This window comes from Gorilla gorilla, chromosome 2 (assembly GCF_029281585.2).
Source record: "Gorilla gorilla gorilla isolate KB3781 chromosome 2, NHGRI_mGorGor1-v2.1_pri, whole genome shotgun sequence".
NCBI lineage: Eukaryota > Metazoa > Chordata > Mammalia > Primates > Hominidae > Gorilla > Gorilla gorilla.
The window spans coordinates 68,348,944-68,364,628 of NC_086017.1; the positions used below are offsets into that span (position 1 = coordinate 68,348,944).

General features: G+C 41.7%; 1 protein-coding gene across 2 annotated transcripts; it reads left to right on the forward strand.

Moving 5' to 3' along the window:
- Positions 1 to 501: 501 nt before the first annotated feature.
- KCTD6 (potassium channel tetramerization domain containing 6) lies at positions 502 to 13,113 on the forward strand. Of its 2 annotated transcripts, none has more exons than XM_031009808.3 (3): positions 502 to 2,903; positions 9,450 to 9,519; positions 11,699 to 13,113. In XM_031009808.3, exons 2-3 carry the CDS (start codon positions 9,493 to 9,495, stop codon positions 12,383 to 12,385), a joined length of 714 nt encoding a protein of 237 aa, XP_030865668.1. In that variant the 5' UTR covers positions 502 to 2,903; positions 9,450 to 9,492; the 3' UTR covers positions 12,386 to 13,113. The 2 variants fall into 2 exon arrangements, with proteins under 2 accessions (XP_030865668.1, XP_004034434.1); XM_004034386.5 differs by lacking the exon at positions 502 to 2,903 and adding an exon at positions 2,925 to 5,143.
- The last annotated feature ends 2,572 nt before the right edge of the window (positions 13,114 to 15,685 follow it).

Here is a 15,685-nt window from a genome sequence, read left to right on the forward strand (position 1 = left end):
GCCTGGATACTTGGTGGCCACCTGGAAAAGAAAGGTGCAGAGGGTCAGGGGCAGCTGTAAACCAGAAGCCAGCCTTCCCCAGCAGGCTTGCAACCCTGAGCTCTGTGGAGGCAAACAGCTTCCAATATAAACCCTTTCCACCCCCAACCCCCCAAACCAACAGATCCAGATGGTTTGCGGGAGAATCCTATAGAACATTCAAACTACAGAAAATCCCAGTCTAGTGAATAGACACTCATTCCTTAAGGTATGTTATGAGGCTCATGTAACTTTGATAGCAAAGCCAGACGAGGAGAGAATAAGCAAATAGTAGCATATCTCAGTCATCCACGTGGATACAAAAACCCTAAATGAAATATTAGCAAATGGAACCCTAAATGAAATATCAGCAAATGGAATATAGCGGTATACTGAAAAAATAATACATCATGACGTGTGAAATTCCTTGAATAAAAATGTATTGACTTAAAAAAATACATCATCAAGGCGAGTTTATCCCGGGAATACATGGATGGTTTAATATAGTAAGATCCATGGTTTTAATTCATTACATTGCAATGGGGGGAATCTCACATTGATAAAATTCAGCACCCATTCATAGTAAAGAAGAATAGTGCTTCCTTACCCTGATAAAGAATATCTATCAAAAAATCCACAACAAACACTATAGTTAATGGTGATATGTTACAAGCAGTCAAGAACAGGATAAAAATGCCCATTACCATCACTGCTCTTCAACATTGTGTGAGAGAATTTAGTCAGCACAGTACAGCAAGAAAAAGGAAAAAAAGGACAGGAAGATACCACACTGCTATGACTTGCATACTCTATGATTATTTGCACAGCGAATTCAAGAGAACCTACAAACTTATTAGAACTGAAAGAGTTCACTTTTGCTGAATATAAGATTATATAAAACCCAACTGCATTTCAATAGCCATCTATCAATTATAAAATACAAAAGTGAAAGTACAATTAGCACTAGTTATAAAAATTTTAAGATAGGAAGGACTAGGTCTGACAAAATCACCAACAAAATTAATCCATCAGTTTTTATATGGGGAAATAGAAGCCCTGAGAGGGGAAATGACTCTTTCAAGGATACCCAGTAAATCAGAGGCAATTCTGGGTTTTCAGTGGCACCAAATTCTGGAGATCTGAGTATTGGGTAATTTTGGTATTGTCCTTCTATTAAAAAACAACAAAACCCAGTGGGTTGGGGCAGAGTGGGGGGCAAAAAAAGAAAAACCAAACCAAAACTCATTGTATTTTTCTGATTATGAATTCAATATTCATGTGTTCTGATTATAAATTCAATATTCATGAAAATTCAGAAGAACGTTATGAAGTAATGCCATTAACATTCCCATACTGTTATCTTGAACACGATGGTCAATGGTTTGATGTATTTCCTTCAAAATTTTTGTCTGTATATATTTATGCTTTTAAAAATGAAATCAGGATATCATGTGTACTAGTTTGTGTACTGATCATTTTCACACACATTTTCCTGTATTCTCACCTAGTCTTTGTGAATTTGATAATGTAGCACTCAGTTATGTTGATGAAGCATATGTCATTTATTTAACCTATCAATTTGAGCTTTTGGAGACAAATCAAGTATCAGGTATAACTGTGATGATCATGCTGATATAATTTCAACCCCAGAGCTAGCTCACACACATGCAGACGTGAAACCCAAGTGAGTTTCTAAGGCCAGTGGTTATTCTGGTGGAGAAGGTTAAACCCAGCATCAGGTAACTGGTCCCACCGGAAGGGGACAGTGGCCTGGCTAGCAGGAAGTGAATGGACTTGGAACGAGTGGACGGATGGAGACCAATTAGCCCTGAGGCGTTAGGTGCTGCCCATCCTCTGCAGCCTTGGCTTCCTTCCTGGCGAAGTGGGGACAATACCAGCGCCAGTCTCATCTAGGGCCGAGCTCCTCCAGGCCCCAGAGCCTTTGCACGGGTCGTTTTGTCTGCTGAAGGTAGCTCTGCACTTCTCTCCACCTGGCTGCCCGTGTTGCTGAGCCTCTGGGCCCAGCAGCCCTTTGCTGTCTTGCCCGCCAGGCCGGACCAGACCGTCTTGCCCCGGTGGCCCCGGGGGCTTCTTCACAGGCCTCATCGCAGGGTTGTCTCCCCAATGCAGGGCAGGCAGGAGGAGCTCTGGCCGCAGGTCGGGGTCCAGATCTTCCTCGGCCACTGCGTTTGAAGCAGGGGCTCCCTTCCCTTCTCCATCTAAGTCCTCTAATCATGTCCCTCCCAACACTTACGGTCATAACTTGTCATTATTTTGTCTATTAGCTGTTTCCTTGAGTCTTGTCTGTCTTCTCCTTTCATTAGGACCCGCCTCCGTCTTGGTGGCCGCTGTATCTCCTAAACCCCCAGGCCTGAGATACAGTGGGGGGCCCATTCAAGTTCGTGAAATGACTAAGGAGAAACAGCTGTGGAGGCACCAGCCCTGAGGACGCAGTGGGCCTGGGGTTGGGCGGACCCCAGGCTGCGGGCGGAGGCGGGACGTAGGGGCGGGGTTTCGGAGCGGAGCCTAAGGGGCGGGACTGGGGCTTCGGGGCGGGGCTTCGGGGCTGCGGTCGTGTGGTCTTGACCGCGCGGCTCCGGTTGCGCTGGCTGAGTTCCTCAGGCCGCCCGGCTCTCTGGCTTCCCGCCCGCGCTGCCGTTAGGGGGCGCCCGCACTCGTGGCGCCGCGGCTCTGCTGGGAAGGCGCCGCCCGCGCCGGGCACCTGGAGCCGCAACTCCGGGCGCGGGCTCAGTCGTCCCCTCTGCCGCCGCCGCCGCCGCCGTCGCCGGGCGCGGGCTCGCTTGTCCCCGCGCTCGCGCTCTCCGGCCGCGGGCATCTCCCGGCCCGGCCGCAGCCGCCGCCGCCGCCGCCGCCGCCGCCGCGCAGTGAGTGGGGCTGGCGCGGGGCTTGCGGGGCCGGGGCTTGGGAGGGCCGGGTTTCAGGAGACGTCTGCGCCGAGCAGCCAGGGGAGCGGGGCTGAGGAGGATCTGGGCGGGGGCTCCTGGAACGGGGCGGCGGCGGGGCCGCGTTGAGGGGACCGCGCGTCCCGGGCTGGCACGAGCCAGCAGCGGAGGTGCCCGCGGCGGGGCCTGGGCGGGGGTTCCGGGGCCCGCCCGGCGGGGATGCGCGGTTTCTGCGGGCCCGGGTTCGGAGCCCCGCGGCGCGCCCCTCGTCCGGGCCCAGAGCATCGCCCGCCCTACCCCTGGCCGGGTCGGGTTGCGGGGGCTTCGCTGGCGGGGCAGCAGCGAAGGGCTGCCCGGACGGAGATATTTGGGGTGTGCTCGAAAATGATTGTTTTTGGGAGATGGCGCTTATTAGCCACCAATTGCCCTAGTTTAAAGCTTGAGGCAGGACTCAAAACCCTGCCTTTGGGATTTTTTGCCCTGAAGAGACTCTCAGATCGCAGCTGAGTTCTTTATGCCTAGATTTGTGTGTGTGTGGTGGCGTTTTTAATGCTTGATGTCAGAGGTGATAAATGGCCATGGTAATGGGGAGCCCTGGCAGCACCTGCTGGGCTGACAGTGGTGGAGGCTGTGTCTGGGGGTGGGACGGGGAAATGAAACGTGACAGAGATCCTGTTTGGATATTCTGCCGAAGTTACCATGTTTCTGTTCAAGTATACCAGTTCTAGAACAAGTTGATGGATCCAATTTTAGGACTTTGTGATAGAAGAGGTTTGGGTGGCAAAGTGACCTGGGATGACCCGGCTCGGCTAAGAATATTTGGGGTAGCCTAAGTATCTCTTCCATATCCCCCTGGCATGTTCTTTTTTTCGCTGTCACAAATGCCCTATTACTTGAATCATCCTGGGATAGGAGAGAAGCTTGGGGACAGCATGTAGCACAGTCCTGAGCCCAAGATTGAGATGTTTTCAAATGAACAAATATGTAGCTAGGAAAAGGAAAATGTGTTTGTCAGCAGGGTTGGTAGGTTGAGAGTATTTTCTCTTTGGCCGAAAACCATCAGTCCATACTGATACTTGATTTTGTGCTATGCCTTAGATATGAACGATGGAGTGGTCTGGATAGCCATGGATGCCATTCCAAAGCTTTGTGATTTGAATTTTCATAAATCATATTTTAACCAAAGCATTACTACTTAAAGGAATCTTAGGGTGAACCCTATGAATCCTTCAGTGCGCTTGGATTTTGATATTTGGGGTCCATTTAAAATGGAGTGCATGTATGTATTTGGATTCAGCTTTACCTTGGAGATAATCCTGAGTCATGCTTTAAAGAAGTTCCTTCTGAGATCAGGAGCTCAGGTGTTTGGTCATCTCTGGGAAAACTAGACACTCCCCTTTACCTGTATGTAGTTCTCCCTTCTGGAGCTCTGGGAAAAGGAGGACCTGGGGAGATTTGAAGCAAATTAAGAGGCTGCCTCCTCCATATTTGCCGTCTCCAGGCCAATGCTCTAAATTACTTGTGTTTACACTCAAGTTTCTCATGTTAACCTAGAAATTTTGTTTATGCTGCTACCACTAGTGTTTTCACATTTGTCTAATACTTGCCAGTTTACAGATTGTTTTATATTCATGATCTCCCTTATTTTCTCCATTTCCCCAAAGAAGAAGCTGGGCATAAAGAGTGATTTTCTCAGGGTCTCATAATCAGTAACGGAGCAGAATTCCACTACAGGACCTCCCTGGGAACCTGTTCTCTTTCCTTGTCCTGATGTGTTACTCTTATAGGCCAATTTTTGCCTTTGTGTTGTGCCTAAATGGTGTAATTACCCCGTTTTGGGAAGGTGGTATTATCCCATTTTATCTTGCGGAAACTGAGGGTTAAGAGGAGTGTTATGATTTTGTGACTATTTGTGACAGCTTTTTAATATTAGGTCACTTTTAAACCTATAGCTTCTCTCTTCTAGACCACATGGTTGAGAAAGGAGAAAGAGAAAATGATTACTTTTAGAGAAAAATCCATTTCTGCAGTGGTATGGTTAAGGATAATCTAACCATAATCACATTATCCTTGTATGCCTGGCTACTTGTGCTGGCCTGTATGTGAATGTTAACCCCAAAGACTCCTTTAGATGTCGCTGAACTAGTTAATATAAAAAGTATTTCACTTTCAAACTCCCACATTTCAAGAAGAGCAAAACTCAATACAAGGCAATTTTGAAGGTAAGTATAGAAAGAGGGAGTTTATTGAGTCTTTTCTGACTACCAGACACGAAGGTTTCAGTAAAAAAGCATTTTTAAAGGGCTGCCTGGAAACTCTGGGAAGTCAGTAGTTGGAGTTTTTTATTATTCATTGGAGGTTTTTATTGCAACATATAGGTAGTTATATAGGATTAGGACATTTGCCCCGGAGAATTCTTAATCTATAGCAGGAATGATAAACCCAGAATATTTTTGTTAAGTTAGTTCATCATAACCATTAGGCCTGTAATTGCAATTCTGCAGTGATAGGGAGAATGGCATTTAAGGGTTCTTAGGTTCTTTTTTTAAGTTATTAACTTACTGAATTATGTATGCATTTCTTCAGATATGCTACTTTAGAAAATTAATACTTCCTTTTAAGGTTTCTATAAATTCTTCAGTATGTGTTTTCTTAAGCTTAATTACCTGCTAACATGACACTGTCAGAATTTATACATTAGTCACAATAACCTTTGAAGCTTAAACATGGTTGAATTTTCAGCACTGCTTTATATTCTTTGGGGAATGGGCGGTGTTGTTTTCACAAGAATTTTATTTGCATCAAAGGTTACATCTTTTCAGGTGAACTGATTTTGCAGGGTCAGAGGCTTCTTTGAATTTTATAGCTGTTTGTGTTCGGTTGCATTTGCTGTCTTTCAAAACCATCTTTAGTTTTAGTAAGGAAAGTCACTATAAAGGAAAAATTTTTTATTGTTACCATTCCTGGTAGTTTTTCTGAAATATTAGATATTTCTTTGCTTTCATCAAGTAAAATAGGCCTATTTGATACCCATTTCAAGATCTTCCTTCTGCTGCCTGTCTTGTGGTCATTTAACGTCTCATTAAGCCCTCCACTGGAGACTGTGCCAGAAAGGAGAGAAGATGAAAAGCAAATGAATCATTTTCTAATTGTTAGCAGCTCTGGAAAATGATTCAGTAGAAGAGATTGAAACTATTCTGGAAATTCTTTGGGATTGTATTTCATTCATCTGCATCGTTTCAGAGATGTTCCTAATGGTCGTCAATTCAGAATTCAGAAGCCGATCATTATCCAGCTATTGGATAACGAAATTTTTCATGCTTTTTTTTTGTTTGTTTGTTTCTTGCTGTATTTAAGCATCTCCACAGAAGATATTTAGAAGCAGGTAGAGATAAAATTTAAACTAATCAATACTGTTTTTTCCCTTTGAACTCTTTAATGCACAATTTGATTTCTTTAGACAGTTTAGTCATTGTTATTGGAAGTGACTAATAGTGACTTTGCTTCAATTTATTTTGATGTATCTTATACACAAGTATAGGAAGGCTTTTGGGTGGTTTTTAAGAAACATGGGCTGTAGATTCCCATAATTGCTTTCCTGAATTATTAAGCGTGAGCTTTCATTACATCTTTGTACTGGAACTTCTGCTTTTGCTGTGGAACAGATTCAGGGACATCATCTAATTTTTTTTTTTTTTTTTTTAGATAATTGCTCAAGAAGTTACCTTGTTTTGATTTAGCAGTAAAAAAGAAAAAAAGGGTTAATAGTGGACAGACTTTTCGTTAACGGCTGCAACATTGATGTCTGCTTTTTTCCTTGTCTTTGATCTTCTGTTTCTCATTTAATCGTTTGGATATTCACGGATTGGAGTTCTTTATGTCACTACAGACAGGACAGCAACCGTTATTCACACTAGTTGAATGGGTTCCTGCCTTTTTTTGGTGGGGGGGTGCCTCAGGAGAATTTTTACAAACCCATTATGACTGTTTAGTTAGGCTGAGTTACTGTAAAATTTGTAAATAAAACCCTGCTGGATGGATAGGGTTAATAGATGGCTATAGAGAGTTTAAAGTTAAGCTTTTTCAATTTCTTGTCTCTTGGATTCTGTTCTTTCAATTTCTACCCTAGGAGGGGATTTATGGAAAAATCTAGACTAAGAGTCAGAACATGCAAGTTCTTATCTAGTTACTTCCCAGCTGTGGCGCCCTCAGCTAGTCACTTAATCTGCCTTGTTTCTCTGTTTTGCATCTTTAAGATGAGGATAGTAATCCCTGCTCGGCCTACTGGTATCAGGAATGTTGTAGGGGGAAAAAAAGTCTTTCATGCCCCTGTCTATTAAATTGTTTCTTCCTTCTAGAATCCCTTCTCAGGTTGTCCGAATTTTCTTTCAAGGATTCAACTGAATGGGCCCTTCCCAGAAGTCCTCTATTTCCCATTTGGAATCTTGCTTTTCCCCTCTCGCGGGCCTCTGCTGGTCCATCTGTTATATAGCACTTTGAATTCTGTTCTGTACTTCAGTCATTGCATGTTGCCTTCCATTATAGATGGAAAGCTCCATGAGGGCAAAGATTGTCCTTTTCCTCTTTCTGTGTGTCCGCATTGCACATAGGCACCCCCTCCACTCCATAGGTGACCCACAATAATTGTTGGCTGAATGAATGATGATTGAGGCTGTCAGAATGAATACTTTGGGTGATGGGAAAATGCCAAAGATGAGCATCTTACCAGAACTTTTGGATGAGTGGCCTTTTAAATTGCTCAGTTACTAATCTATTGTTATCAGTAACTGAATCAGATCCTGGCAAGACAAATTGGCAAAGCCCATTTCTTGGTCCTGTTTACTTCGGATACTATTTGTGAAGCAAGTCAGAGGAATGAAAGACTGTCATAACAGTCTTGAATTTGACATTTGTTCCATTTCTCACCCCATAGCATGTGGAGGCCTATCTATATCCAACTGCTGAGTGTAAAGAATAAAAACTGATTGCCCCATAGTCTGGTCCACATTTTAGTTTGTGTGCTTTGAAGGATTTGCAAGGTAGAGAAATAGATGCTTCAGGCTCTGATTTCAGCCCATGCTGTGCTATGCAAATGTTCTCTACATGCCTGAGTGACCTTTTGAGAAAGAGCCTTTGTGATCTTCTGTAGCTAGGGCTTGTTCTGGGAATTCTGTGCCAGATTCCTCTAAAAGTGGGAAAAGTGAATCTGTTAAAGGACCACATAAAAAAGCCAGTGCTTTTCTTGGATGAATACCAATAAGTCCATGTTTCTTACCATGTCTTGCCAGAGCTTTAGAAATTTGCTCTGCAGTTTGCTTTACAGGTTGATTTGGGATTGAAGTGTGTGAGAGGGAACTGACTAAGGCAGTTCAGTAGCTGGGAAACTGTTTGTTTAAATGCTTTTGAATTGTAGATAAAAATAAATTCACATTGGCATCATTAGTATCTGAGCATTTCTCAGTGTCTTAAGGCTGGCTCTCCATGAGTGCTGGCTGTTTGACTCTCATCTATATCGGTAAGGTTCTTTTTGCCCCACATTGTGCTCTTTAACACTTCGGCATTTAAATCGCTTTCTATTTGTTTTAATTGTTGTACAAAGAGAAATACATCATTATTGAAAAGCATCATCATTTTTTTTTTATATTGTAAGATAAATACCATTCTGATGTATTTCTCTTAGAAAGGGATGCTGGTATCCTGGGAGGTTTATGATTTTTGATGCTTTTACTCAGGTGATTGACTTGTATAGCTGAAATGCTCATGAAAAGGAGTTTTCACCTTCTCCCTTTTTCTTTTCTTCTTTTTTTTTTTTTTTTGAGATGTAGTCTCGCACTGTTGCAGGGGGTGGTGTGCAGTGGCACAATCTCGGCTCACTGCAACCTCCGCCTCCCGGGTTCAAGTGATGCTCCTGCCTCAGCCTCCTGAATAGCTAGGATTACAGGTGCCCACCACCACGCCCAGCTAATTTTTTGTATTTTTAGTAGAGATGGGGTTTCACTATGTTGGGCAGGCTGGTCTTGAACTCCTGACCTGGTGATCCGCCTGCCTCAGCCTCCCAAAGTGCTGGGATTATAGGCGTGAGCCACCGCGCCCAGCCTGTCCCTTTTTCTTAAATGACCTTTTTGGTGAGGACCATTATAGGTTTGTACCAGGATAAGGTTGTAGAGTTAATCATAATGTTCTCTTATATAAATTCTAAAAATTGATGTTCTAAGAAGAGAGGTAGAATTTGAATGACTGGGTTACTTCCTAGACTCTTCCTCCTTCTCTTAAGTACAGTATAGTTCTTTCTCTGAAAATCTTCAGTCTCTTAGTTCCAGATGGGTTCTCTATGGTAAGAATACAGGACATGTGGAAGGCCCTAGGGGAATGCTTTCTTCCCCAGATCTTTGCCCTGTAGTAGGTTTCAGCTGAGCAAGGATGAGTAGTTTTTCTGGTGTTTGGCCTCCTCTGTTGGGTGGAAAAAGCCTTTCTTGTCATTTTCATAATTATATATGCTATCATATGTCTGTTTTTCTCCTCTTGAAGTTTCCCTGAAACCTGGGCTCTTGAAGACGCATCACTGGAGCAGATGGATAATGGAGACTGGGGCTATATGGTGAGTGCTTCTTGGAGATGCATTTTGAAGGCTGGGGAATTATTTTTGTGTGTCTTTTTATCCTTATGTATTTTTAGGTATATCTTGTAAGAAAAGAAAATTGTGAATTTGTGTAACCTCTCTTCCCCCTTTTACTTAGTTTAGATGTATTTTGGAGGTGTTTTTGTCTTGTGTGGTGTTTTTTAAATTTTTATTTAATTTTTAAATTTTTTTTATGTGGAGTCTCGCCTTCTTGCCCAGACTGGAGTGCAGTGGCGCGATCTTGGCTCACTGCAACCTCCACCTCCTAGGTTCAAGAGATTCTCCTGCCTCAGCCTCCTGAGTAGCTGGGATTTTCAGCATGCACCACCACATCTGGCTAATTTTTGTATTTTTAGTAGACACGGGGTTTCACCGTGTTGGCCAGGCTGATCTCGAACTCCTGACCTCAAACGATCCTCTGCCTTTGTTTGGTGTTTTAATGGAATCAAACTCAAAATGGATTTTCCAAATACTTTTTATAATCACTGGAGAGGTAACGTGATTTTTTATTTTTTAAAGTGTGTTGCTCTGAAGACTCTTTCTTCATGAATAGTGACTACAAAAGGATCTAGTGAGTAATGATATGGAGGATATTTTGTTGTGGTTTGGGAGATTAATGGTTGAGAAGGTGCCTCTTCTCCCCACTTGCATTTTTTGTGTGTGCATATGTCTCCCTATTTTTCTATTCCTTTGGTGTAAGGTATATTTTACTTGCCTAGTACCTGAAGTCTCTGTCTGCCTTTTTTCTTTCTTCCTTTTTTTTTTTTTCTTTCAAGACAGGGTCTTGCTCTTTTGCCTAGGCTGGAGTGCAGTGGCGTGATCTCGGCTCATGACTTTCCAAGCTCAGGTGATTGTCCCACCTCAGCCTCCTGAGTAGCTGAGACGATAGGTGGGCACCAACATGTGTGGCTAATATTTTGTATTTTTTGTAGAGATGGAGTTTTGTCATGTTGCCCAGGCTGGTCAGCAACTCCTGGGCTCAAGTGATCCACCCTCCTTGGCCTCCTAAAGTGCTGGGATTACAGGTGTGAGCCACCACACCTGGCCTATTTTTTTTCGTAAATAGTATTTCTAAAACTGAAGGTATGTTTTTTAAGAGAAGCTTGCTTCTCAAAATTAAAGGCCAGATTGCAGCATTAATGTTACAAAAGTGAATACACTATCAGATTATGAAATTTTATGGCTGCTGTTAGCTTTTGGGTATGTGATGCTTTTCTGGCTTGGTTGTATTGACTAAACTGTATATTTTAGCTTAGTATTTGAAAGTATCACTTCCATGAAAAAGTTACCAAGATTAGGTCTGCACAGTTTTTAATTTAATTTAAATAATTTTTTTTTTTTTTTTGGAGACAGAATCTCTCTGTGTCACCCAGGCTGAAGTGAAGTGGCGTGATCTTGGCTCACTGCAGCCTTCGCCTCCTGGGTTCAAGTGATTCTCATACCTCAGCCTCCCAAGTAGCTAGGACTACTCGGGCCACCACGCCTAGTGAATTTTTTTTTTTTTTTTTTTTTTGTATTTTTAATAGAGATGGGGTCTTGCCATGTTGCCCAGGCTGGTCTTGAACTCCTGAGCTCAGGCAATCTGCCTGCCCCGGCCTCCCAAAGTGCTAGGATTACAGGTATGAGCCACTGTACCCGGCCCAAATTTTTATTTTAAAAACAAATTTCATAGTTCATTCCTTTTGTTTGAGGGGGAGAAACCAAAGAAATATTGAAAGTAAATGTCTATATTATCAGATCATTTTAATTCTATCTAATGTTAAATTAAATTCAGAAAAATACAAGCCTTAAAAAAAATCAGAAAAAAATAAGTGTATTTTAGCGTGGCTTTTCCTTTCCCACAATATATTCTGGCCTGAAAACTCTATAGATAATGGGCCCGAAATGATGTGGCTCTGGAAGTCAATGCCCTGTATTCTTAGCGTAAGTCTTTAAAGAATTGGATTTCTCCTATTTTTTTCTATTGAAAGCAAATGTTAGATCACTTCATCTGGGTGGGTTTATTGCTGGTAGTAAAGTCATTTTGCATTAGAGGATTACTAAATACATTATAGCCTGAAAGAATCTTGGGCTTTGCTCAGTATCACTTACTTTCTTAATTTGTCAAAGTTAGTATTTAAAAATTTCAGATGACTGATCATTTCTTTAAAAATTTCAGATGACTGACCCAGTCACATTAAATGTAGGTGGACACTTGTATACAACGTCTCTCACCACATTGACGCGTTACCCGGATTCCATGCTTGGAGCTATGTTTGGGGGGGACTTCCCCACAGCTCGAGACCCTCAAGGCAATTACTTTATTGATCGAGATGGACCTCTTTTCCGATATGTCCTCAACTTCTTAAGAACTTCAGAATTGACCTTACCGTTGGATTTTAAGGAATTTGATCTGCTTCGGAAAGAAGCAGATTTTTACCAGATTGAGCCCTTGATTCAGTGTCTCAATGATCCTAAGCCTTTGTATCCCATGGATACTTTTGAAGAAGTTGTGGAGCTGTCTAGTACTCGGAAGCTTTCTAAGTACTCCAACCCAGTGGCTGTCATCATAACCCAACTAACCATCACCACTAAGGTCCATTCCTTACTAGAAGGCATCTCAAATTATTTTACCAAGTGGAATAAGCACATGATGGACACCAGAGACTGCCAGGTTTCCTTTACTTTTGGACCCTGTGATTATCACCAGGAAGTTTCTCTTAGGGTCCACCTGATGGAATACATTACAAAGCAAGGTTTCACGATCCGCAACACCCGGGTGCATCACATGAGTGAGCGGGCCAATGAAAACACAGTGGAGCACAACTGGACTTTCTGTAGGCTAGCCCGGAAGACAGACGACTGATCTCCGACCCTGCCACAGGTTCCTGGAAAGACTCTCCAGGAAATGGAAGATACTGATTTTTTTTTTTTAAATCACAGTGTGAGATTTTTTTTTTTCTTTTAAATATTTGTATTTATTTGAAGGCAGTGAGGACCTGAAGGAAGTTTTGTGCTTTGGCAGACTCCTCCATGTTTTGTTCCCTTCCCCCTGAGTATGCATGTGCCTGTTCAGTCTCCAGATACCTTTTTTATAAAAAGAAGTCTGAAAATCATTATGGTATATAATCTACCCTTAACAGAGCTTTTCTTATTACAGTGCTAAAATGATTTCTGATAAAATGGTCCCTAACTCAAGTAGAAGGCTAAAAATACAAGAATGAAAGAATAAGCAGAGTACTCATGATGCCTTTGAGAAAAATCAAAACATCATGTAGGGTGACCTAGTTTCCAAACCAATAAATAAGTAGTATTGTAATATTAAAGGAAAACTGTTCCAATCATTTAAAAGTACTTATTAAGTACTGCTTTTTACAGTTATGACAACTGTTTCTTTCTATGCATATAAATCAAGGAACCAAATATCTGTCTGTAGCCATGGAAATGTCTGACTAGAAATATTTATATTCAATTCTGAATACAAAATGTCCCTGTGGTAGAAAACTTACTCTTTATGCCTGGTGCAGTATAATTCCCAAGTGTACTGTCTACCAGAAAAAAAAAACAAAACTAATAAAAAATGAAATATGAAAATTAAGTTTGTATTTATTGATTATTATTACTTAAGGGGAGAAAATTATATTCCTTGTCTAAAATATGCATTGTTTATGTCCCAGTGTTTACTGCCCATAGCACATTTGTATTTGATTTGAGAGGACACAGTGGGATCTTAGGTTGCAGTTTATAAGAACTGTTGCGTCATTGAAGCAAGGATGGATGGATTTATTAATTTTGACTAAAAGGGTGCATATTTGAACAGTGAACATACAGTTTTTCATATTTTTTCAAAAGAATTTATGTTGAAGATTACAGATTTTTCTTTAATTGCCCACAGTTCTATGACCATTATTTCAGTTTTGTGCTAAGCACAGGAACAAAATGACTTTAGCCCTTTATGCTCATGTTTTGTGGTAATCCACAAATGTATTTTGTTAACAAAGTTAAGTTTATTTCTGAAGAGAAGAAACAAACTGCAGTGAATGAATGACCTAGAACGGTTGGAGAAATGCACGTACTTGGAGAAATACACGTACTTTTATTTATTTCACTGTAGTCTTATTTTGCATAGTTCATGTGCTTCTATTTCTTGAAAGTAACTCATAGGAAGGATTATTTTAATTGTACTGAGACTTCCTACTTTGTTAGACTACTGTATAAAAGGAAGTCATGTAATTTATTCCCTGTTTTCTAAGGGAAGAGTGGAGCTCTGAGGCTGTGTGCCCTGGGGCAAGCAGGCCACTCCTTTTCTCCTTCTCTCTGTGAGAATATTCTGAGGTTCTCTCTCTGCAAGCAAGATGACAACACTTCCTTATGTCTGTTTTTGCCCACATCTCTGAAAATTTATTTTAAAATTTGACAAATGACCAACATCCAGAAACCTGTAATTCCCCTATTTCCACCATCTTCAAACTAAGATCCTTTGATGTTATTGATAGGTTGCTGTGGTTTCAGTAAATCAATATACGAGTACAAGGTTATCATTTTGGAAAATTATCTTGTATTTAAAATTGATTTGATAGTTACCTTAAAAAAAAAAAGGCCCAACCAGTTACGTGTTGTTGAGCTAGCTGAGGTCAATATGAAATAAAATGATTTGGGTTGAAAACAGGTGTGGAAATAGGAATAATACTAGTTCCCAGTTTTTATTTTTATTTTTTTATTATTTTTTATTTTTTTATTTTTTATTTTTATTTTTAAATGATTTTTATTTATTTATTTTTGAGACGGAGTCTCACTCTTGTCACCCAGGCTGGAGTGCAATGGCGCAATCTTGGCTCACTGCAACCTGTGCCTCCCAGGTTCAGGTGATTCTCCTGCTTCAGCCTCCTGAGTAGCTGGGATTACAGGTGTGTGCCATCATGCCCGGCTAATTTTTGTATTTTTAGTAGAGATAGGGTTTCACCATGTTGACCAGGCTGGTTTTGAACTCCTGACCTCAGGTGATCCACCTGCCCTGGCCTCCCGAAGTGCTGGATTTACAGGTATGAGCCACTGCGCCCAGCCCAAGTTTTTAAAAGTTAAAAACTTATGAGGCCTCTTCCTTGTCCTGTTTACTGGAGGTAAGTTTGCTTTTGGTAAATTTTCTAAAATTTACTGATTATTAACAATGAAATGATTGTTTATATGAGTAAATTAGGAAAAGCAGCCAGCTGAATTTTTTTTTTTGCCATTTTACTTGTCTAGTGACATTTAGAGTGTTTTGTCTAATTGGGCAATTGAAAATGATATGAAAAATGTAGCTTCATTATATTTGGGTAACTTGAGACAGTTATGTCTTTTAATGAAATTTTAAATCATCACTGTGGAAGAGTTGATTTTTAAAAAATGATAGTTGCATTCTTAGAGCTGTATTTTATTTAGATTACAGCAAGTATAAGCACTTAGGAGGATTGTGTGTGTGCATGTATGTGTGTCCTTTTAAACCCAAGGATAAATGTGTGCTAAAAACACACTAACTAATGAGCCTATTGGCTTTTGCTAGATCTACAGCAAAATCCTTGTATTTAACCAAATAGATGCTATAAATGGACAGTGGTACGGTTTTTTTACTGTGGGAAATTTCTTTTTCTTTTTCGAGATAGGTTCTTACTCTCTTGCTCAGGCTGGAATGCAGTGGTGTGATCACGGCTCACTGCAGCCTCAACCTCCTGGGCTCAGGCAATCAGCCTCCCGATAGCTGGGACCACAGGCATGTACCGCCATGCCTGGCCAGGTTTTTTTTTTTTTTTTTTTTTTTTTGAGGCGGACTCTCGCTCTGTCACCCAGGTTGGAGTGCAGTGGCGCGATCTCGGCTCACTGCATCCTCCGCCTCCCAGGTTCACACCATTCTCCTGCTTCAGCCTCCCAAGTAGCTGGGACTACAGGCGCCCACCACCACGCCCGGCTACTTTTTTTGTATTTTTAGTAGAGACGGGGTTTCACCGTGTTAGCGAGGATGGTCTCGATCTCCTGACCTTGTGATCCGCCTGCCTCGGCCTCCCAAAGTGCTGGTATTACAGGCGTGAGATAGTTATTTTTGTAGAGATGGCATCTCTCTATGTTGCTCAGGCTGGTCTCGAACTTCTAGGCTCAAGTGATCCTCTCATCTTGACCTCCTAATGTGTTG

Excerpts from the sequence above, each read along its gene's own strand:
- KCTD6 (XM_031009808.3), top strand. The coding sequence starts at position 9,493 with ATGGATAATGGAGACTGGGGCTATATG. Across the intron at positions 9,520-11,698 it reads ATGGAGACTGGGGCTATATG|ATGACTGACCCAGTCACATT; the intron begins GTGAGTGCTTCT and ends TAAAAATTTCAG.